This window comes from Zingiber officinale, chromosome 10B (assembly GCF_018446385.1).
Source record: "Zingiber officinale cultivar Zhangliang chromosome 10B, Zo_v1.1, whole genome shotgun sequence".
Classification (NCBI taxonomy): Eukaryota; Viridiplantae; Streptophyta; class Magnoliopsida; order Zingiberales; family Zingiberaceae; genus Zingiber; species Zingiber officinale.
Window position 1 is genome coordinate 81,040,393 of NC_056005.1, and position 21,870 is coordinate 81,062,262.

General features: G+C 35.9%; 2 protein-coding genes across 14 annotated transcripts; both read right to left on the minus strand.

Annotated features, from left to right (window-relative positions):
- Positions 1–1,316: 1,316 nt before the first annotated feature.
- LOC122029730 (5'-adenylylsulfate reductase-like 3) lies at positions 1,317–9,545 on the minus strand. Its single transcript, XM_042588847.1, has 4 exons — positions 9,140–9,545; positions 2,470–2,657; positions 2,260–2,384; positions 1,317–1,920 (listed from the first exon to the last, which is right to left on the minus strand). Exons 1-4 carry the CDS (start codon positions 9,323–9,325, stop codon positions 1,472–1,474), a joined length of 948 nt encoding a protein of 315 aa, XP_042444781.1. The 5' UTR covers positions 9,326–9,545; the 3' UTR covers positions 1,317–1,471.
- A 1,686-nt stretch (positions 9,546–11,231) lies between these two features.
- LOC122029375 (lysine-specific histone demethylase 1 homolog 1-like) lies at positions 11,232–20,167 on the minus strand. Of its 13 annotated transcripts, none has more exons than XR_006125031.1 (4): positions 17,950–20,167; positions 13,562–13,679; positions 11,744–11,807; positions 11,232–11,538 (listed from the first exon to the last, which is right to left on the minus strand). XR_006125031.1 is itself a non-coding variant. In XM_042588343.1 (3 exons), exons 1-2 carry the CDS (start codon positions 20,123–20,125, stop codon positions 13,600–13,602), a joined length of 2,256 nt encoding a protein of 751 aa, XP_042444277.1. In that variant the 5' UTR covers positions 20,126–20,167; the 3' UTR covers positions 11,232–11,538; positions 13,562–13,599. The 13 variants fall into 13 exon arrangements, 4 of the variants coding, with proteins under 4 accessions (XP_042444277.1, XP_042444276.1, XP_042444278.1 ...); XR_006125037.1 differs by lacking the exon at positions 11,744–11,807 and adding an exon at positions 14,664–14,746; XR_006125036.1 differs by lacking the exon at positions 13,562–13,679 and adding exons at positions 14,484–14,562; positions 14,664–14,746 and having other exon boundaries at positions 11,232–11,807.
- Between the last annotated feature and the right edge of the window lie 1,703 nt (positions 20,168–21,870).

Sequence of the window (21,870 nt, forward strand, 5' to 3'; positions counted from 1 at the left end):
ATCATCAACACAATAGCACATAAAATTGACCTTGTGTTGTTGATTTTTAAAAATCAACAACACCACTTTTCACTGTCTTATTATTTTTGTGGAGTACAAACTCTAAATCATTTTTTACGGTGTTACTGATTTTTGAAAATCAGCAACATTGTAAAAAGTGGTTCGGAATTTTTTTCGGATTAACTGCAAAAAGAACATCAACAACATAGATTTTTTTTAGGATTTTTTTCGTCATTGTGTTGTTAAATTTCAAAAACCGGCAACACAATGGTGTTGATAAACAGTAAAAGGAAATGCGAAACTACATTGTTTGGACATTTCCAAACATTTTAAAAATCACATACGTGTTCAGGAAAAATATATATTCACCTACGTTGTCCGGTAAATTACCATTTTTTTTTTACTTTATAGCTCAATTCTTAGGAGAAAAAGAATATATATATATATATATATATATATATATATAAAATTTAGCTTGCAGACTCGGTCGATGTATATACTCTTAAACAACTCTCACATGTCCGGGCATCCGAAAGTATTCCTGGATGTCTCAATTCACTTTTGAGAATCGGAGCGCCCGAGAACACTCCCGGACTTTCGAACATGTAAGGGTTACCTATGAGGGTACACCATATATAGCAAGTGGTTAGCCTGCACACCCACGGTGGGCGACCACCGTGGGGGTCACCTATGAGGTTGCACCATATATAACAGGTGGTTAGCTTGCACATCCACGATGGGCGACCACCGTGGGTGACTCTCACGTGCGGAAGTGTCTCCTATGATCATAGGTGCCTCCTATACAAGAAGCGCTCACGATGGTCGCCCACCGTGACTATGCAGGCGAACACACCTGTGTGTGTGAATATATATAATGACAATTTTTAAATAAGTTATCTAAATTTTGATTTACTTTTACTTATTTTATTTTAAATTTATTATGATTGATCTTTATATTACACCTTTTTTAAGGAATACTTGTATCCCATTAAGTAGTCATGATGACTACGAAAATACTCATTTCATTGCTAATCCCTAATTAAGATCTTAGATCTATCATTTAATATTAAGAAGAAGGCGTTATTAGTATTAATTGTAAGAATGACGTTTTACTACGTAAGTGTCATGTTATTTAGAGCTTCTAAATTTTTTTTAGAATGAAGAACTAGAAACAGGTAGAATTCCGACCCACCAGGCTTGTTCGGTAGGTGAGATGCCAACCTGATGCTGGATGAATCATCAAGTTTTCATACCATCAAATGAGACGACGGGCGCTAAAGTTGTCAAGCTTCGAAAAGTTGAAAAAGATCAGATCATCAGGGAGTGTCGAGCCGATCTAATCTAATTATCTTAAAGAGAAGGCCATGTTGGAAGGGCTGCTTGAACAATTGTTGCAGCCCATTGCAGCTTAAAACCGAAACAATATCAAATATGCAACACTGTACAAGCAGCGGCCATCGGTCTCGCCTTTTCAATTCCTTTCGACTGTGGGGTATGCTCTTCCGGAACTACTTTCCCCTAGCGACACCGATGCTAATGACTGGGAAGCCCAGGCTCTTGCATTCATCGCACCTTCCTGCAAATTGCTTTGCTTGCACGGATGCAGCCTACTGAAACCCTGCTTAGCTTGTTCCATGTAGGCCTTGAGGCAATTCCATATGTTCCGCAGGCTTGCATATCGCATCTGCCTCCTCCAAGCTCTCTGGAAACAAGCATTAAGGCTCGGAAGGAAAAGATGTAGTAGTCTCATCAGCAGGAAGAAACTTGCGAGTGCCAGATAACCGTCCTGCTGCAGCAATTTCTCCGGTGACTTTGCCCACGAGAATGGACAGTTTGCCTGCATGTCTTCCGTGGGTTCAGTAGTCCTCGGCGAGTCCCTAATTTCAGCGAGGGATATGGGTTCTGCTGATGGGTCAACACCTGAAAATATAACAAAATCGATAAAGGAAAGCCTTTAGAATATGTTTGCAAACTATGTGGCAGATTGGATTTCCCCATGCACAAAACAAAGTCGAGAACAAGAATCATGATGTATGATTGTGATAAATGCAGTAACTTTTCTCGATCATCAGTTGAATTCATTTAGTGTCCAATATTCATTGTAATAAATGCAGTAACTTATTTACTAAACAATTCTAAATAGACTAAAAGATAGCCACCATGAAAAATAGCTAGGGGGGCCGCTAAGGTAGCGGATCTACCTTTAGTAATCAAGAAAAAAACTTCAGGGGCGACAACCACATGAAAAATAGAATATACCTGTGACATGATTGTAAAAGGCAACAAGGGAATTCAAGGTTCGTGAACCACGATAACGGACCATCATAGTGGAATTCAGTAGAAGAAGGGTTGGAAAACCATGCACTCCGTGCTTTGATAGTATACTGCAATTGACGACTTTCAGATATTACCATATAAACATTATTACATTTGAGGAATCTTGCTATTTTAACAAACTTTTTGATGTACCTTGGCCTGATAACAGATTCTTCAAATGCAAAATGATGAATAGCTGGAAACCAGTCAGACAAGACGTGGAAATTTGGAGTAAAGATTTTAGAGAAAGGACACCAGGATGCATAAAAGAGCAAAGCCACATAGCTGTCTCTGTTTGTCTGCACAATGCTCAATGCCCGTTGCAAAGCTGCTTCATCACCCTATGCATGCAATAGAGAAAATATATAAAGATCATTGCAAATAAAAGCCAACTAATACAATTTAAATGAAATAAATTTGAGGTACTTTCATGATTAACTAGGCTGTTACAATTATGCAACACAGCCAACATCCCTTTTTATTTTTTTGCCGATAGATTTAAGCTGAGTACTAGGAGTGTCAAATCAGGACGTTAGGTGTTGCTGTAAGACATGTTCTGCTTCTTATATTCCCAATTCAGTACTTAGTTCATTTGTTTATCTCTGTCTATAGATTGGCCGAGTATGTACATTAAACATTTCAGGTATATAATTTTTTTTAAAGCTATTTATATTTACTGAACCTGTTGTCATGTGCTAATCTTGCGTCGTGTCTTGTGCAGTATTTTCTAACATTTTGTACATCAATCAATGTCCATCAGAAGTAATGCTGATGGAATTGTAGGGGCTAGTGAATTCTATTCCAGTCATGGGAAAGGAAGCATTTGGATTTTGAAACTTCATGTCTTGATTTGTGCTCATGTTGTTAACTGCTGATTTTGGCATAATGTGTTCCCGTTAGAACATTTACAAATTGTAATTGCAAATCCATAATCCACTTCAGCAAAAAGATAGCAAATTGTTTGATCCCATGTTAACTTTAGACAATATCCACCATGAGCAGTATTATCTTATAATATAGGGAACAATCAAGGCAGTGCCCCAATTTAGCAATATTAAAAGGGATGCCTTTTTTTTTATTTTTCATCAAAATGGTATGCCTGTTAAAGAAAGCCCCATAATAGCCCTAAAAAATAGTTCACTTGATAGACTTCAAAATTCTCAACTGATTCGATTTCATCCAAAGAGCAAACATGTGGGATTCCTTCTCTTGTATCATTGTTGTCCCTCTCACCAACATACAACATTTTCTCCATCTTGTGCTCTCTCCCAATGGCTTCCTCTTCTTTCTTCATTTGAAGAGGTGATTAGTCAGTAAGGAAGGAGTCTTCTTCTCCTTATTAGGATCTTCTTGTTCCTTTTCTTCTCCTTCCCAGTGACTGATAGATATTTAGTAATCCTGATCTTACATTAATTCACCCTTGTTATGTTCTACCATGAAGCTCAGTCATGAAGAGAAGGGGAAGGATCATTTAAGGTGTGTTGAACAAGTGAAAGAGGGTTGAAACCCTACACTCTTATGTAAGTCTTATTTATAATACACGTGCCTGTGAAAATTGATTAACTTAAACTCTTATGAAAGCCGCATCACACTACATGCATTCTGTAAAACTCTATCTCAAAAAGAAGAGTAAAATGGTTATTGCGAAAATTGAACAAACTAAATCGAACAATTTAACCCCTCTTTAATTTTATTGTATCAATCTTAAATTCAATCCAAAACATACTTAGATATGCTACTGTGCATTCTCTCATCATAGTATATGTGTTCTATATTAATTTGTACAAAAAAGTAATCATGGTCAGTGTGAAAAATAGACAGGATGAAATCGAATAGTTCCAATGATTCTGTCCAAGTTTGTTATATTTTTTCTCTTAAAAGGATGTGAATCTGTTCGGATTTGTTATATTGCTCTTGTTTTATTATATTGCTCTTAAATACAACCCACATTTTTCTAGATCTTCATAATAGCATTCTCTCATCAAACTGAACATGTGTGAAGTTGCCCTAAAAAAAGTAGAATTTTATCTAAACGGACAAAATCAATAGTTTTGGTGAAATTCCCCTTTGATTTTTAATCTATACTACGAAACCATTTAGCCTACCATCTTGTGCTTCTTTATACCCATTCTATTAACTAGTATGCAAGGATGTTTTGAGAACTAAATATCATCATCATCCTCATCAAGCCATATTTGTCCTAACCATTTGGGTCAACCACATAAATTATATAACTCCTTTGAAGTCTATGCAAGACAATTTCACTAGTAATGTTATGTATGAAAATTTAAGAAAAATCAATCAAATGTTAGAAATGATCTATATTTACAATTTATTAGTGCTAGTGGTATTATTTTAGAGAATTAATTTAATTTTAGGATAAATGGAGTCAAGGTGTACCTATTTTTTTTTAAAAGTTAGTGGGTCTGCCATGTAGATCTTGTGATTAAGTTCAACAGGGTTAGACCGATCTCGATTTGGATTCAATATGGATGAAAATGAGAAACAGAGGTGCAAACATTCAAAACTATCCAATTCGAGCATAAATTTAACAAGTTTGATAAAAATTCAAGTTGAACTCGAACCCATAATATTTTTTCCAATTGTTCACAGGTAGCTCGCGAGTTTTTATTCAATATGTTTATATATTTAATATTTTTATTATATCAGACAGTAAACATACGTTTATTTTGTAGTACACAGCTTTGATTTGAATATGCTAAAATTAAATTTCGAATAATTCGAACTGGACTCGAATTTGAGTTATTTCAAGCTATAGTTGGATTCTGCTTGAATCAAGATTCGAACAACTCTAACCGAATTTGAGCTCAAATTTCATTTCGAACTAAGCTCGAGCCAAGATTATTTGTATTTTCAAACTTCAAATCAAATTTGAAAATCATATATTTTTCATGCTCGAATTTAAATATCAATATTTTTATACTATTCGGCTCGATTCAGTTCATTTACACCCCTAGTTAGAATGATATTGATTTGGACTCAATTTGGATGAGTTATGGTTGAATCAAGCCACACATTTGAGTCTATTTTAGTCGTATTCTTGAGTTCACTTGGTCTAGAGTTTTCAAGATTATTCATATTCATGAGGAGCTTTAACCTTTCCCTATTATGCTTATTTGCATGCCTTTGTTAGACATACGTCATGGTTAGATGTTGACAAAGTCATCACACGCAGCCGCCCCCCTACCTACAGAGTCTCTACTTTCAGTGAGTACACCATTCTCTTCACTTGCAAATCATCACAGCAGTTGCTCAACAACAGCAATCACTAATGACTATGAGTCCTACCACCACCAATTGGTGAACTTGCAACAGCAGCTGCCCTTTCTTACAACCTCATCGATCCATCTCCATTGTTGTCCGCGATGCATCTTCAAAAGTGCTTTAGCAACAGAAACACATCCCTCATCCCTCTTCCAAGCAGTAGTCTAATCTCATTTCCTCTTTTGAGTAGAGCCGCTATGTATCTTTGAAAGCGCTTTGACAATAGAAACCCATCCTTCTTTCGAACAATTGTCAAAAGACTCAAAACCAATTTCCCCTCTCCTTGTGAGCAACAACAATCAAACCTTTCTCTTCAACTCTTTCGAGTGGCAACAACCACTTAGTGTCTTGTTTCAAATGTGAGTAATCAGAGTCCCCAATCCCCTTTTGTTTCCCCTTTGTAGCCTTGTTATGAATGTAAGTATAGCAAATTTCAATTAAAAGACTTCATTCAATATTATAGTTTATGTAATAACGAGTTATGGCTCTTCTTGATAGGATGTTATGGTGTGTGTTTGTAAAGCTTGAGAATATACTAGTTATCATGTTGATCAGGTGTAAGGTAAGTGTCTCTGCCGTGATGATTGATTTACGGTGTAGAATCATAATTAACAACCATACTCATTTATATGTTGCATATTTAGTTGTTAGAAGAATATAAAGGTATTTTAGGTTGATTGGAGGGATGTGGATTTCTTTTTTGAGGGGGGTGCTTTCTAGTTGTTTCATTACATGTACCTTGTCTATGATTAAATTGATGAAAATAGATAATGGAAGTGTCCTTGAAAAAGAGCTTGATTTTGAGATTGTTCCACTCTTGTACTTGCAACTTGTTTTCATGTTGTTTGCCCTTTTGATATTTCAGTGTTTGTCTAACCAATAAATTAGAGCATATACATGTGAAATCTAAAAAATTAAGGCGGAACTACTTATATCTAACCAATAAATCAGGGGAGGAATTATTTATACTATAGAGATTTTGCTCTATGCTCCAAAAGAGGTTCTGACTACTTATACTAATTAATAAAATAAAAAATGAATTATTTATACTATAGAGTTTTAGCTCTGTGCTCTAAAAGGAATTGGTATCTCAATCTATTTTTTATTATACCATATTTCGATCTATTTTTTTTTTTCATTTTGTTAGCTATTACAGCTACACTAAATTGATCGTGAATATTAATATCTTTATCAAACTGTACTAATAAGTGCACATGTTCATCTTGGAATATTTAAAAAAAAAACTAACATTGATTGTATCAAAAACAAGATTTATTTTTTCCACTTGGCATTAATTGAATGTAAAAGTTTATAGTTTATGCTCACAAATAGCATAGCTTCTATTAGTAGTATCAAACATGTCAGCCTGCGCACAAGTCAGCTCAACCTAACATGGACCAGCTTATTAGGTCAACTATGCTGCTCATCACTATGTACGCGGGCACATGCAAAGCAAGGTGCAATCCCATGTGTTGGGCATGATCTCACCCATATTTCTCTCTAAAGTTCTCATTCAACTTCCCTAATAACCTCACAAATGGCCAAAATTATTAAAATCACAGGGTTGTAACGATCATTTGGTTGTAAATATAAAAAAAAATCTCAAAATTTCTCTATAAATACCATCCCACCTCAACTCATCCCTCATCCAAATACATTCATCTTGATCTCAAACTCTCAACTCTTAAACACTCAATGCCATTCTCTCACAATATTTTCCCATAATCTTCTCTGGATCTCTTGTTTTTTTTTTGTTTTTGTTTTACCATCAATACTTAACCACCAATTTCATCCCCAACTCTCAGCTACATTGTCCACTCTTCTTTGCGAGGTATAGTTTACAATTTTACTTGCTATAATTTAATACTTAAACAGTTAGAGTTGGACTTTCCAAAACTAATATGTGATAGATTACCTCAAATTAATATTGATGAAATTGATTAGTGCTGTTAAAGTTTGCAATGTTTTGGAATTATTTTTTTGTGCTAATAATGATATTACTATTGTTTAGTGTCACACTTCTCTTTTATTATTACAGTGTTTAGTAATATCAGTACTTTGTTTAATGAATATAAAAATGATAATAACTTAGACGAGTTAATTGCCACCATAGGAACAGAACTGGATATATATATTAGAGTGTGATATTCAGTCATGTGATTCATTTTGTGTAGCTGTAGTTTTAGATTCAGAATAAAATAGAATGGATATTGTGACATATATTTGAATATTATGAGAATATGTAAATTCTCAACAATCAACACCATCAAATTCTTATGACTCTTATAGCCTCATGTATATACTTAGGTTTCACCATCAACTTGTTATTACTCTTATAACCTCTTATCTATACTTAGATCATTGAACTGTAATCTTCCAAGTCAACATAGCGGAGATTCAGTAATTTAAATTATGAAGTAAATAGTTAAGTTTTTATTAAAGACATCAATCTCTAATGAGGAAGTGAGACCATCCCAATTACTAGAAAAATGCAAGAAATTGATCCTTTGAATGGAAGGTATGTAGACATTCTATAGTATGGTAGGCCAAAAACCTGAGTGAAGCCAAAATATTTTCTTTTTCGTGATTCTATAGATTTTGTTTTCTTTAAAAAAATAGATATTTCCTTAGGCCCATGCTGGCCTTGGGTCATAGTATCCCAAGTGTTTGACAGGAGTCTGGCTGGCTGGGGACAAATTGATTCCTTGAGTTTCAATTACCAGACCATTGCATGAGGTAAGGATGATATTTAACTGCAGACTAGCAGCAGAACATAGGCTGGTCAAAACTAGGATTATATTTCAGCTCTTTTCCCTCCTATCTCCTCATCTCTTATTTAGGTGTTTTCTCGCCTTTTCCTTGTTCATCAGACCAATCTCTCCCTCCTTCCTCTCGTCTTTTCTCTTTCATCATAGGGGTCAAATGGAACAACCTGTACCATATCCAACACACTAAGCTAGGACTGATTACGAACTTCTGCCCAAATATCTGGTATGGGCTGATACATGAAACCTTGGTGAAATACATCATGTTTTCACTAGTATGAAAATCTAGCCCCCACGGGCTGACAAACTATACTTGCATGTGGTGTTGCTGCAATAGGTTATGGGTCGATTCGCACGTGCAAAATACATCATGGGTCACCTGACCCTCATGTAAAGGATCACTGTGATGGGCGAAGCCGCATTTACCTCCCTTCCCGATGGCATGGGGGCATATTAGGCATAAATGCTAGTTTTATTCTCATTAAAGCAGCTACTGTTACGCTCATTACATATGGGTTAACTGATGCAGGTATTGCAAAATTTAAACTTCATAAAACCAAAAGCTTGTGGGATTCTCATAAACTTCGCGTGCTATCAAATCTGGAGTGCGACAAAAGAAAATCCCTAATTTATTTCAGGACCATATATTATTTCGATACCTTGAACAATATTTATTTTCTCAAGAATCCAATTAAATAAGACTAGAATTAGAGGTGTAGAAAAAAAAAACACGCGATAATAAATTTATGTAAACAAGGGAATATTTTCAGCACCTCAACGACGCCGCCGATCCGGTAGTTAGCACGCATCATCGATGGATCCAAATCCAAGCGACCCAAGATCGAGTCCCCAACCGAGGGCACGGGGCAAGCAGGCGATCCCGTCCCCAGGACGACGAAGGCGGCCAAGAAAAGAAGAGCAGCGGACAGAGCCTGCGTCTGCTTCCCGGTCCCCTCCATGATCCGGTTCCAACTCCCGCAAATATGAAGATCCGGACAAGAGAACGGGAGAGGAACGGCAAGAGGAAGCCCTAGGTCGAGGGGACGCGAGAGAAGCGGCAGAGGACGGGGCGACGTCGTTGGTGCCAGCTCCGCGACCACGGCCGGCGACAGATTTATAAAGGATTTTTTTTTCCTTAATATTTTGGTCCTCTTTTCTTGGCAACGTCGATGGGGAAGGAAGCAGAGTTAATAATGGAGACGAAGCCGGTGTTTTCCGGAGAAGAAATCTCCACCGTCCTGTACAGATCGGACGGGCAGTATGAAGCGGAAATCAGCGATGGGGCGGAGAAGAGGGTGGGGGCGGAAATGAGGTGGGAGCCTTTTCGCTCGGGTCAAAGGATCGACACAGGGAACACGGATTTTAGGTCTTTTGGTGACGTCATCGTATTTCATCTAGCATCAATATTGAGTTGCCTGTTTTGAATTGATGCAGGAGATACTCCGTCGTTCTAAACCGGGCTAGGGTCCACGCGGTCGTTTGGGGAAGAGGACTTGACGGAGTCGACCGGCAGGCCCTGACGTTTTTATACTTTGGCCCCTAACTTTTCTTGGAAACGAATATCAGTTTGGTCCATCTATTTTTTCGAAAGAGAAATAATATGATTAATCGATTAATTTAATTTGCCACAATAATTTTTATAGAAGAAAAAAATCCCCAAACTAAGAGAAACATCTCTGTTTTTTTTTTTATAAAAAAAAAACAAATAGATGCCCTCCCTCCATTTTATTTCAAAAATATCCTTGAATTCAATGCGGTTATAGAAGCTATCATTAACCATTATAATATATTTAAAGTGGATTTAAAATTTACACCATGTCAAAGCTACTAATAATTATTATAACTGGTAAAAGCTACATAATACTGTTACGTATTTAAAATAAATTTAATATTTAAGTTATAATAACTATATAATATAGGACTATTTTAAAATAATTTTTATGAAGTTTAAATAATTTTAATTAAATTATTAAATAGTATTTTGATATAATAATATTCATAAATCTTAAACTTTAAATTCTAAATCCTAATAAAACTATACTTAGATGGAATGAGGAAAAAGTTTATTATCCAAAGGGAAAGAGAGGAAAAAAAAAGTATTTATATTCCCCTTGTTTGGAAGAGATGAAATGTTCATTAATATAACATGTGTTATCCTATTTGGGATGAAAGAGAAAAGACTAAAAATTAAATATATAAAATTATAAAAATATTCTCACGGTTTAAATTAGACATTGATTTAATTTTTAAAATAAGAATAAAATTAGAAAAAAAATAACTCAGTTCCCCTTTAGTACATCCCAAATTGGAATGTAAGGAAAGCTTCATTTTTCTTTATAGATAATGAAAGTTAAAATTTATCCATCCCTACCTTTCCTTTCCTTTAACTTCTTTCCAAATATGATTCAAAGTTTTTCTTCTCTTATTTACCCTTCCCTCACTGCCTCCTAAACAAATCTTAAAACATAAATCATAATCTCACACTAAACACATTATAACAACTACATAATAGTTTCTATATATTATAACAACTACTGAATATTTTCTACCCAATATAAATTCTAATTTCATTTTAAACACGTTGTAACAGTTACTTAACTTCTATACATTGTAGGAGCCCGGTAACCTTTACACATCGTAAAAGTTACACAATAGCTACTATACTTGCAGAAGTTATCCAATAACTTATACAACAACACTGGACCAAGAAGTATTTTTGAAATAAAATCATAAAAGGAGCACCCATTTGAATTTTTTTTTTATAAAAAAACTATACACTCTTTTGATGATTTGTAAAATATGAGATGCTATTTTGATTTTTGCCCAAAAATAATTAACAGTTCTTTAATATTTATGAAAGAACTATTTAGACCCAACTTTGTATTGCCTTCTCCTTCTTCCACATTTGTAAATAATTAGCCATTAATTTCACTAGTATAAATGATAATAAAAGCAGCCCCATACATGAAAATCCCACCAGTGCGAGATAAAACACTTGAAGTAACCTATGAAAGAACTTGACAAGCTAAAGATCTCATACATCAATGTGATTAGAGAAGAAAACCATCTATAGTTTTGATAAACCACTCCGGATTTATGAGGAAAAGGAAAGCATCTGGTTTGGAACAAAGATAATATAGCCATCATGTGCATCACAGATGAATTGGCGTCCCTGGCAGCAGTCATTTTACCAGTTAGAACAAAGGATCTTATGAGTTAAAACGATTGTTTGGAATGCAAACCACTTTGTAATCTCGAAAACAAGAATACTACAATAGTCAACAACCATTTAACGAAAAGCAAGCTCAGTATGGTGAATACTTGGGAGAAACAAGTAAAGAAGTTTTGAAATCTTGAGAATGAAACTTGCATTTCACCTGGCACCATGTCTATGATTGACTGGCTGATATCATTGAAGCTGGAGTAGCAGTGTATATGTCTCTGTAGGATGTAAATTATGATCTAAGATAATGCAAAAGCGATGAATGACATTTATAATGTTCAAACATACATTTCGTCTACTTGAGTAAAATATGTTTGTCCAATCCATTGACACACCACCTAGAGTGCATCACACAGGTTACAATCTAGTTAGATGTTAATCTAGGCACTTTAAAAAGTATATATATAAAATTCTAACTTCAACTATCATCTTCATGATAAATATGCTCCCTCTTAATTTCTATGAAAAATCCTAAACTATCACCTTAATAATACATGTTCTTTCTCTTTGATTTCTATGAATCTTAAACTATCATCTCCATGATGTAGATTTCTATGAAATTTAGTTTTCCATACTGATCATCCTATAGCTGCTCCAACCCTATGTGGTTTTTAGGTTTTGGTGGGTTGAGAATTTCAAGTTTTGGCAATTTCTCTTTGTGCTTGTCTCCTATTTTTTGTTACTAGTAGGGTAAGAACTTATAGTTGATTCTGAAAGTAAATTTTCTTTATGACTTTTTTCTATAACTTCACAAGTTTCTAGTCATGGGAAAATATATACTTGTATGTAGTTCTTTTAAGGTATAGTTGATTCTCACTTAGGAAGTGAGGAAACTTTCATGCGGCCCTCATGTGTTGTCATGTCAAAATTATTGCTCTGGTGACCACTTATGGCAAGGGAACGATAGTAATGTTAAAGAGAAAATTACAAATATAATACATAATAGCCAAGCATAGATGAAGAACAAGGACAAGCAATAATGAGTTTAATGTTGCACAAACCTACAAGGGCACACATACTTGAAGACATTTTGATAGCAATTAGAGCAATCAACAATAGTGACAAAGGCACTATGTGTACAGAGAAAGAAGGATAGTAACCCCTAGCTACTTGACGATCAACTATAATGGGGCAGATTTGCTACAATGGGACAAGGATCAATTCTCATCGAGTGCATGTCCTTGGCAAAAAACTTCTCTCACCCCTTAGCCACTTGGCGGTCGTCTATAAGTAGACTATGTGATTTACCTCCCTTCACATAGCCTGGGACACGTCTCTGAGGGGCACTTGAGGTGAGCGTAATCATCTTTTGCTACAAAAGAAGGATAGTAACCTTAGCTAAGACAATATTTGGGTCAAGTAGTCATGGATCGAGAATGCAATAAGAAGGCATGGTAGCGACCATAATGGTAACAATGTTGCGAGACTATGACATGGTTGAGATCCAATAATAACAACAAAGAATGTGAGTTATTTATATGTAATGGAGTTTTGAAAGAGATTTCTCTACCTCCGGAAGGAAAAAAGATAGTGGGATTTGAGGATTGCCTTACCTTACAAATCAAAGTAAGATCTTGGCAATTCCAAACCACGTACTTTCTTAAAATTAGCATTGTTGTTCTTATTGTTGCATTCTTATTTCTGTTGTGCAGCTAACCTTAATATCAAAATTTAAGTTTGTCAATTTCTGGTTTATGGCTATTCACCCCCTCCCCCTCTAGTTGTCACATCAGTCTAACAAAGATGACAACAGGAGAAGTTGCAGCTTCAGTGCACAAATTGCTACACATGACTAAACAAAAATGAGAGATTTGCTTTTATTACTAAACAAAGCATAGTCATAGCACAAGACAACATTTGCCATGAAAAAAAATGGTGTTTACAATTTGCAAATATAAATTATTTAATTTTATTATAGCAGAATGAACGAAATTTTAAGGACTGAGGAGGATACAGTAATATGCAAACAAACCTTAGCAATTTAGGAACCACCAAAATTTGAAAGCTTCTTCAGAATCTTCTATAAACTGATGGCAGTAAATTTCTAGTAAACTTAAATGGTATAGATGAGACACTGACAACCCAACCATCTGAAAATGAATAAGATCAACAATTAATTAAAGAAAACAAATATTTCATTAAAAGGCGGATTAAATGTATAATTTGTATAGTAGTTATCGCCACAAAAACGGATTGCAGTTCTTGATTAAGAATGAAAATGGACATTTGGTAAAATTAGCAACTCATTCTTTTAGAGAAAATGAATAAGGGTAAAGGTAGGAATCATGCTTTAATAAAATTCTCTGTAAAAAATCAACACCATGAATGTGTAAGGTACTTGAACCATGTCACCTAAAAACAGAACACTTGTTAATGCATCATACCTAGAGACATGAAAGTAAAGCAACTTGAGGTTTACATAAAGAAATTAATGCAAACTACACAATGTATTTACCTTGATCAACAATTATCCATTTCCATTAAAGCAACCACAAAGAAAATAAATGAATTTTCTTGATCTCTTGAAAAAAAAGTGCAAATACCAAATCCTGGAACCTTACATATTTACTTAGAAAGTTAATTAAATGCTCTAAATGTTTCTATCTATGAAAAAAATAGTGTTTTTAAGCGTCACGAATCAGCAACTTTCTCACATATTTAAGCATTATTTAAGGAAATAAATAGTCATCAAATATTTTCCACCTTCACCAACAATTATCCACACCTTTAAATTAAACACAAAATTTAATTGTTTTTCTCAGCATGTATAAGAAAAAGCAAACCAATCAAATACTGAAATTTATATATTTATTAACAAAGGCAATTGAATGCTTTAAATGATTTTATTACTTTACAAATGCAAAAATGACAAATTTCCAAGTATAGGAATTTACCCGATTTTAATGTCTATTGAAAGAAGAAAGATGATACATGCCATCAAGTTGCAATTTCTAGCATCCTTCCTAAGAGTTACTGCATGAAGCTAATACTCATTGAAACAAATAAGTAAAATGTGTAGGCACTTCTGTCATTACCTCACCTCTATAGGGCAAAGACTAAAAGGTTACTCTTACCATATAGGGTAGTAGCTGGCATCACTTGCAACTCCCCATGGTAAGCAAAAGAAAATGGTAACATTTCTGGCTTCTTCATTGCTCTGTTTGAATATGTTGCCAGACAATTTTTAACATAAAAGACAACAAGAAAAACATCAATAAGCACTTCTGTCATAACCTCACATCTATAAGAGAGACACTAGTAGCTGGCGTAACTTGTGATTCCCCTTGGTAAGCCAAAGATGATGATAACAACTTAGATTACAAGAGACAATATCAATAAAAGATTCACATTAAAACATAGAAACAAACAGATGAGAATAATATCTTGAATCAATCTACTAACTACCTAGATTCAATTGGCAAATCATGAGCAATGTTCTATAAACAACTTAAGGAAACCTGAGGATTGAGAACCTCAGTGTACAAGAATGATAGGTGACAAGTCTCTGACAGATAAATTAGAGTCCTGAAAATTAGTTAATTGAAGCTCCTATTGACAAGTGTTCCGTCATTACTATTTGTTCTATTATCTTCCATGTTTATCCCAACTACTTTAGGTTGGTTAAATGGATCTTATCCTTTTGTTGAGCTTTATACAAGAATATATCACTAAAAGGGCAGCCCGGTGCAGGGAAGGATGCATTGTATGCAGTCTTACCCTGCTTTTTACACGAAACTATTTCCAGGATTCGAACACCTTTAGGTCACAAAGCAATAACTTTACCGTTGCACTAAACTCCCCTTCCAAGAATATATCACTAGTAATCTTTAAATCAAATAAGTCATGTTATATTACAAGAACTCGAAAAAATCTAGCCTCCCTCTACCCATTATCCCTTCCACTCCAACTGATTCAGCTCATCTAAATATAGATCTGTTGGTTCTCTTTAGTCATGCCCATACTATCTCATTCATTTAATCATTTTTGAACCTACGCCTAATTGCTCTTAGACAATAATGTTCTTATTTTATCTTTGGTAGTAGCCGGAAGCAATATATCACTAAAAGGGCAGCCCGGTGCAGGGAAGGATGCATTGTATGCAGTCTTACCCTGCTTTTTACACGAAACTATTTCCAGGATTCGAACACCTTTAGGTCACAAAGCAATAACTTTACCGTTGCACTAAACTCCCCTTCCAAGAATATATCACTAGTAATCTTTAAATCAAATAAGTCATGTTATATTACAAGAACTCGAAAAAATCTAGCCTCCCTCTACCCATTATCCCTTCCACTCCAACTGATTCAGCTCATCTAAATATAGATCTGTTGGTTCTCTTTAGTCATGCCCATACTATCTCATTCATTTAATCATTTTTGAACCTACGCCTAATTGCTCTTAGACAATAATGTTCTTATTTTATCTTTGGTAGTAGCCGGAAGCATCCATGTTAGCATTTATTTATTTTTTGATATTAGGTAGACAGCCTTCCCCCCTAATTTGCCTACTCAGAAAATGAAAAAAAAAACAAAGAGAGATGAATATTCTGCTTGTCAGCTTCTGAGTGTGTATACGATGTGCTTAAGTTTTGTTAAATTAGCTTTAGTACATATTATTTCCTGTTAGCCCAGCACCCTAATCCATAAAACATGGCAAGTTTTTCCACAATTTTACCATTTTAGCCAAAGGGGAAAACGAGATAATGCATGCACTTCAAGATGCTGATCTCCATTCCAATTATCCACTCTTTTTACTACCTCTTCATCAATACTATTGTCTGTTTGATAATGAATCAAGATATCTAATCTCTTAATTAAGAGAATTTCAATGTCCATTGATTTTTAATTGTTCCTTGATTCTTTTGCTTATTACTCAAACCACAATTCATATACTCAATATCCGTTCAACTTAATACCCTGAGTTTTACAGCTTTTGTTCCATAATTCAAGTTTTAATCAATTAACACAATATCATCTGCGAATAGTATACACTAAAGAAGTGTATCTTGAATATAATTGATGAGTTCTTGTAAGTACTAATGATGTTTAAAATTTTGAGTCGTGTTGGAGTTCCAATTTATGACTGGAACAATATTGTTTCCGTATTGTGCCATACTGATACAATTTTGGTACTTTTTTAAATATAAAATATATTAATTAAAAAATATTATTATAATATTTAATTACTATAAGTACTTACTATTAGGTTAAATTAATATTTTAAAAATTAGGATTGCATAAAAGTCAATTTAAAATTAACTAAAGTAAGTTTAAATTAAATTAAATTTATTTTAATCAGTTTAAGGAGGAAATTTTTTCGCCATGTATTTAAGGAAGAAAATAATAAAAAAATTAATACAGGGAAAAAGGAAAAAAAAAAAAGAATTTTTTCCCCCATGTGTTCAAGGAGAAAAAGAATTAAAAAAAATTAAAATATAGGGAGGGATTAACCATTAAAAAAAGGCAGTTAAAAAAATAAAGAAAAAATAAATATTGAAACAAAACCCAACGGCTTCACGCGACCATCACGGTCTTGCCAATCGACGGGCAGAACGATAAATTCCGTCCATGCTGACCAGTACAGTATGAGATTTTAGACTATAGTACTTATGCAAAATGATAGGAGCTTAGAGTTGATCAATGAGGTAAACATAAAAATTATCCAATGTACTGCAAGTAGTTTTACTATCAACTACATTTTGAATCATATTGAATATCACATCAATACCTATTAAATATTCTTTTCTTCTCTAAGCATCACCATAAATAATGGTCTAGAAATATTGTTCAAATGAGTCATCAACTTGATTCAACTATAACAGTGTTATTGTATAGCCAATAAACATGGATTCAAGAGATCTTCTTTCAAGTCTCTTAGTTAACATTATATTAGTAGTGACAAGATTTCAAGGAATATGCAAAATTGATCAGCTCTAGTAAAATTGATCAGCTCTATACAAAGATATATGAATTAAGCATTACAACAGAATTGATATAAATTTACAAGTTTACGAATAGAAATCATCAAATGCAGCTTCTGAATGTGGACTATCTGACATTAATGAATATAAAATTTCATTCTCAGATCAAGTTTTTATGTCAGTTGTTCTTGCCGCTCTTATTCGGGAAACAAAACTCTCTCCAACACTGCCTAAGTCATTACTTGCAACTAATTTTGTGCCAAAGCATTGATAAAACATGTTCAGTCGGTTATCATTGCCATCAATTTCAGCCATTTCCAAAACATTTTTCTTTGGAATCAAGCAATAAAGGAATGGAGAACCATTGTCGATTCCCACTCGGACCAATGAAATAGAGTCAGGGCCTGTAGAACATGGATCATAAAGAACAGAAAAATTACCAAAAGAGAGGTCCGGTGTTTGAAAGAAATTGTCCAAATTTGACATATCTTCTTTCACATCCACTACATTCATGACTGGAAATATTGACCGCTTCCTAGCAGCCCTAGCTATATTAGCTGCTTCCCTGAAACCACTAAGCAAAGCTCCATGCATGGTAGCGGGATACCTCCTATTGGTTGCCTCACCAGCAAAGAATACCCTTCCATTGCCCACACTCTCGGCCAAAATGTCATAATCATCCCCAGAAGATCCAATAGCAACATAAGAATATGATCCATAAGTAAACTTATCCGAACCCCATCTAGTGCATATCACCTGAAGAGGCTTTGGGACCTTGATCCCCTTGGGCAAAAAAATTTCCCTAATAACTTCCAATACCCTCTCAACATTTTCCTGCGCAGATGTTCTCTCAAATTTAGTAGCAGCCTCCCCTGCAACAAGGGCAACGAGAAGTGGTCCTCCTGCAACTGAGGAATAACTATAGAACAGAAAGAATTCACCACGATTACTTGAATCCTCTGTTAAGTGCCCAAAAGTATCAAGCTCACCATCCCAAAAAACATGGGGAAACAACATTAAAACCTTATTAAGTAATCCAAAACCCAGTCTTTTGATAGCATCTTGCTTCTCTTGTGGTAGTTCAGGCACAAACTCAATGCATTCCTTCTTGAGAACCCCCAAGGGAACAGTACATAATGCCATGTCACCACGAAAAATTTGCCCACCAGCATACACCATCACCCCATCACATCCATACTGGATTCGGTTGACTGTCCTTCCATAGAAGATAGGAATGCCCTCTGCAAGAGCTCGAATGAAGCGCCCATTGCCACCAGGAATGAAACAGTGATCACCGCCCATCTCATAGGGGTCATCTTGGTCCCAGTGGTCCATGGAGAGGTCTGAGAGTGGGGCGGCATTGGCATACTCGAGGTTGGCAAGGTGCCAATCAAGTAACATCCTTTCCTCCAAAGAATCAGCAATACCATAAGCTTTGCGAAAGGACTCTAGGGCAGTCCCAAGGGAGGCATCCATGCACTTGAGCTCATCAATAATGGCATGCCGGAACTTGCACACCTTTTCAAGAAGCTGGTTGAATGCTTTTTCAAGGCTCTTGTCGATGTCAGTGTCCACTGGTCGGCCATCAGGGAGGTACAGAGGACACAAGTCGCGAATCTTGTGGAGTGGGAAGCCAAGCTGACGAGCAAGAACACCGAAAGGATTGCCGTTGATGCCAGTGAGCACGCTGCCACCGAGATCAGCAGCTGCAACGACAGCCGGCGTGGTGGAGGAAGATTCCATCTTTTTGGTGTAGACACGTCCCCCCGGGCGACGGCGGCCCTCAAAGATAGCGACCTTGAAGCCGAATGAAAGCAGGTGGCGAGCGGCTCCCAAGCCAGCGAGGCCAGCGCCAACTATCAGGACGGAGGGTGCGGGAAGGGTTGGCAGGCGCTTTGGAGGGGCAGCGATGATAGAGGGGGCCAGGCCGAAGTTGATGAAGCCATGTTCTAACAAGAAACTGTAGGCGGCAGAGACGAGCACTCGGTGCTCTGATCGAATCGCCTCCATGGAGTGAGCCTCCGTGATCCACATCGAGGGATTCGATCGCCACCTGGCGATGATGTGGTTGCGGACGACGATGTAGTTAGCCTGCGAAGCCCCTCCAAGAACAGGAACCACATTTGCCTCGATCTCCTCTTCGGTGAGGGAATCGACAGGGAAACCGACCGCACTGGCAGTCAGCGCCTCGACATCGAGCTCGCGCGCAAGGCGGAGGGAGGACGACGGTGGGCGGCCGCGGCCTCGCCGGACGGGGCCGGAGTCGTTGATCTGCATCTGAATCATCTCGTCGATGAGCTTCTCGCTGTAGATCACGGATGAGGAGCGAGTGGAGGGGGGACGGAGGGTGCGGAGCCGAGCGGTGGGGACCATCTCCGGGAACTGCTTCTTGCGGCGGCGGCGCTTCCGGCCGGATAAGGAACCCACAGCGGGAGAAGATGTAGGAGGGTGGACATCGGCGGAGGACGAAGGCGGGGGAAGGGCGGCGAGGGGAGAGACGAGAATAACGGCCTTAGTATCGAGATCAGAAGCAGGGAGAGGAGGAAGAGGAGGAAGAGGAGGAGGAACACCCGGAGATACATCATGAGAAGAGGGAACCACTTTCTCCTCCGCCATGGTTGTTTCTACCCTTCGCTGCCAAACCCTGGAATTGGGTACTTAAAGTGGGGAAATCTAGCCATCAGGATTTCACTTGAAACTTAGTATATTGAGTGAATAGGGATTAAGATTATTTTTTTTTTAACGAGGGTTGATCTATATATTTTTTTTGTTTTTTTTGTTTTTGTTTTTATTTTTTTATAAAGAAAGGTTGATCTCTAGACTTATTATTATAAGTGTTTTTTAATTTATCTTGATATTTATATAAAAAAAATTATGGGGCCGGACAAGGACAAGGTTGATGATCCTAGTATTATTTAGTATAAGATGTCAACTTAAAAAAAATATGTTCACGACCAAGTTTAGCATTCAGTCTGACAAGAATTTATTTATATTCGTTCAATTCATATAAAATTAATTAACTAAATAAATTTGAATAACTTAATAAATTAAACGAACAAAATTAAATATATATGTATTTAGCTCGTTAATATTATGAACGGAGAGTTCATAAAAAATAATAAATATATAAAGGAATTTTTAAAATGAACAAATAGATTTGTATTATCAAACTCAATAACAAATTAAAAATAAATTTAAAAGGTAAAAGTTTCAAATAATTAAAAAAACTTAAATTAAGAGTTTGATAATATCTTAATGAATCAAATTTAAACTAAACTTAAACAAAACTCAAATCTATATAAAAAAAAAAGTCAAACTTGAACGATCATTTTTTTTTATAAGCTCATCCCATTACTGTAACGACCACCCTTCTTACTACTACTACTACTCTCTAAGGGTGACCGTTACTTAACTACTAACTTTACTTAACCGGTGTGATTAAAAACCACATGGAAACCCTACCGAAAAATTTTGGCAGAGTCTCCCCTGTACCGGTGACCATATCCGTAAATACATACAGAGTATACTCAGCCACAGGCGGCTGGAACATATATTTTACAACCACGCAGTTTATATATATGAAAAGAATCAAAATACTGAAAGAAATAACTCTATCAATGCATGATAAAAACACTCCAATGAAAATAGCATACACAAGTTCTAAATTCTTTTAACAATTCGACGAAAGCAATCTTAATAATTTTTTTTTTAAACTAAGTCCCAAGGTCTCTCCATAGTCCTGGCATCATACACCGTCACAGCATCTCCTTGTCGCCTTCCTTTCATACTTTAGCTTTTCCTTTATCTGCAGTAGGAGGAAATGCAGTCTATAAGCATAAAGCTTAGTGAGCGCTATCTACTCACAAAAACTCGATATGCATGTATATGAAAAAACATGCTAAAACTGGATGCTAGCAGGTAAAGCCACTCATGCTCATAAAATAGCAAAGAAATCGACTAACAGAAAAGCTAACATGTATAGCTACTCATGCTCATAAATGGCAAAGAAATCATGCTAACTGAAATACTAAACATGTATGGCTAATCATGCTCATAAATAGCAAAGAAATCATGCTAACTGAAATACTAAACATGTACAGCTAATCATGCTCATAAATAGCGAAGAAACTAACTGAAGAGCTAACATGTAAAGATAATCATAGAACTATCATGTGTATCAATAAGAAACTGAATTGATACCTAAGCTAAACTAATTAATGCTAAACTGAGTCTAACTTGTATTCACATAACTAATTTGTGAAGTTTTGAAAACTATTTACATAATAGATCAAAATAATAATCATGCTGCTGATGGGCCCGGCAACTGTACTTGCTGTGCGCGCATCCCTAACTAAACCCGG

Bases quoted from the DNA above. Each gene is read 5' to 3' on its own strand.
- LOC122029375 (XM_042588341.1), bottom strand. From the start codon at position 20,125: ATGGCGGAGGAGAAAGTGGTTCCCTCTTCTCATGATGTATCTCCGGGT.
- LOC122029730 (XM_042588847.1), bottom strand. From the start codon at position 9,325: ATGGAGGGGACCGGGAAGCAGACGCAGGCTCTGTCCGCTGCTCTTCTT. The intron at 2,658-9,139 runs GTGCTGAAAATA...TTGCATGCATAG, and splicing joins GGATCGGCGGCGTCGTTGAG to GGTGATGAAGCAGCTTTGCA. The intron at 1,921-2,259 runs GTATATTCTATT...TTATATTTTCAG, and splicing joins CTTTTACAATCATGTCACAG to GTGTTGACCCATCAGCAGAA.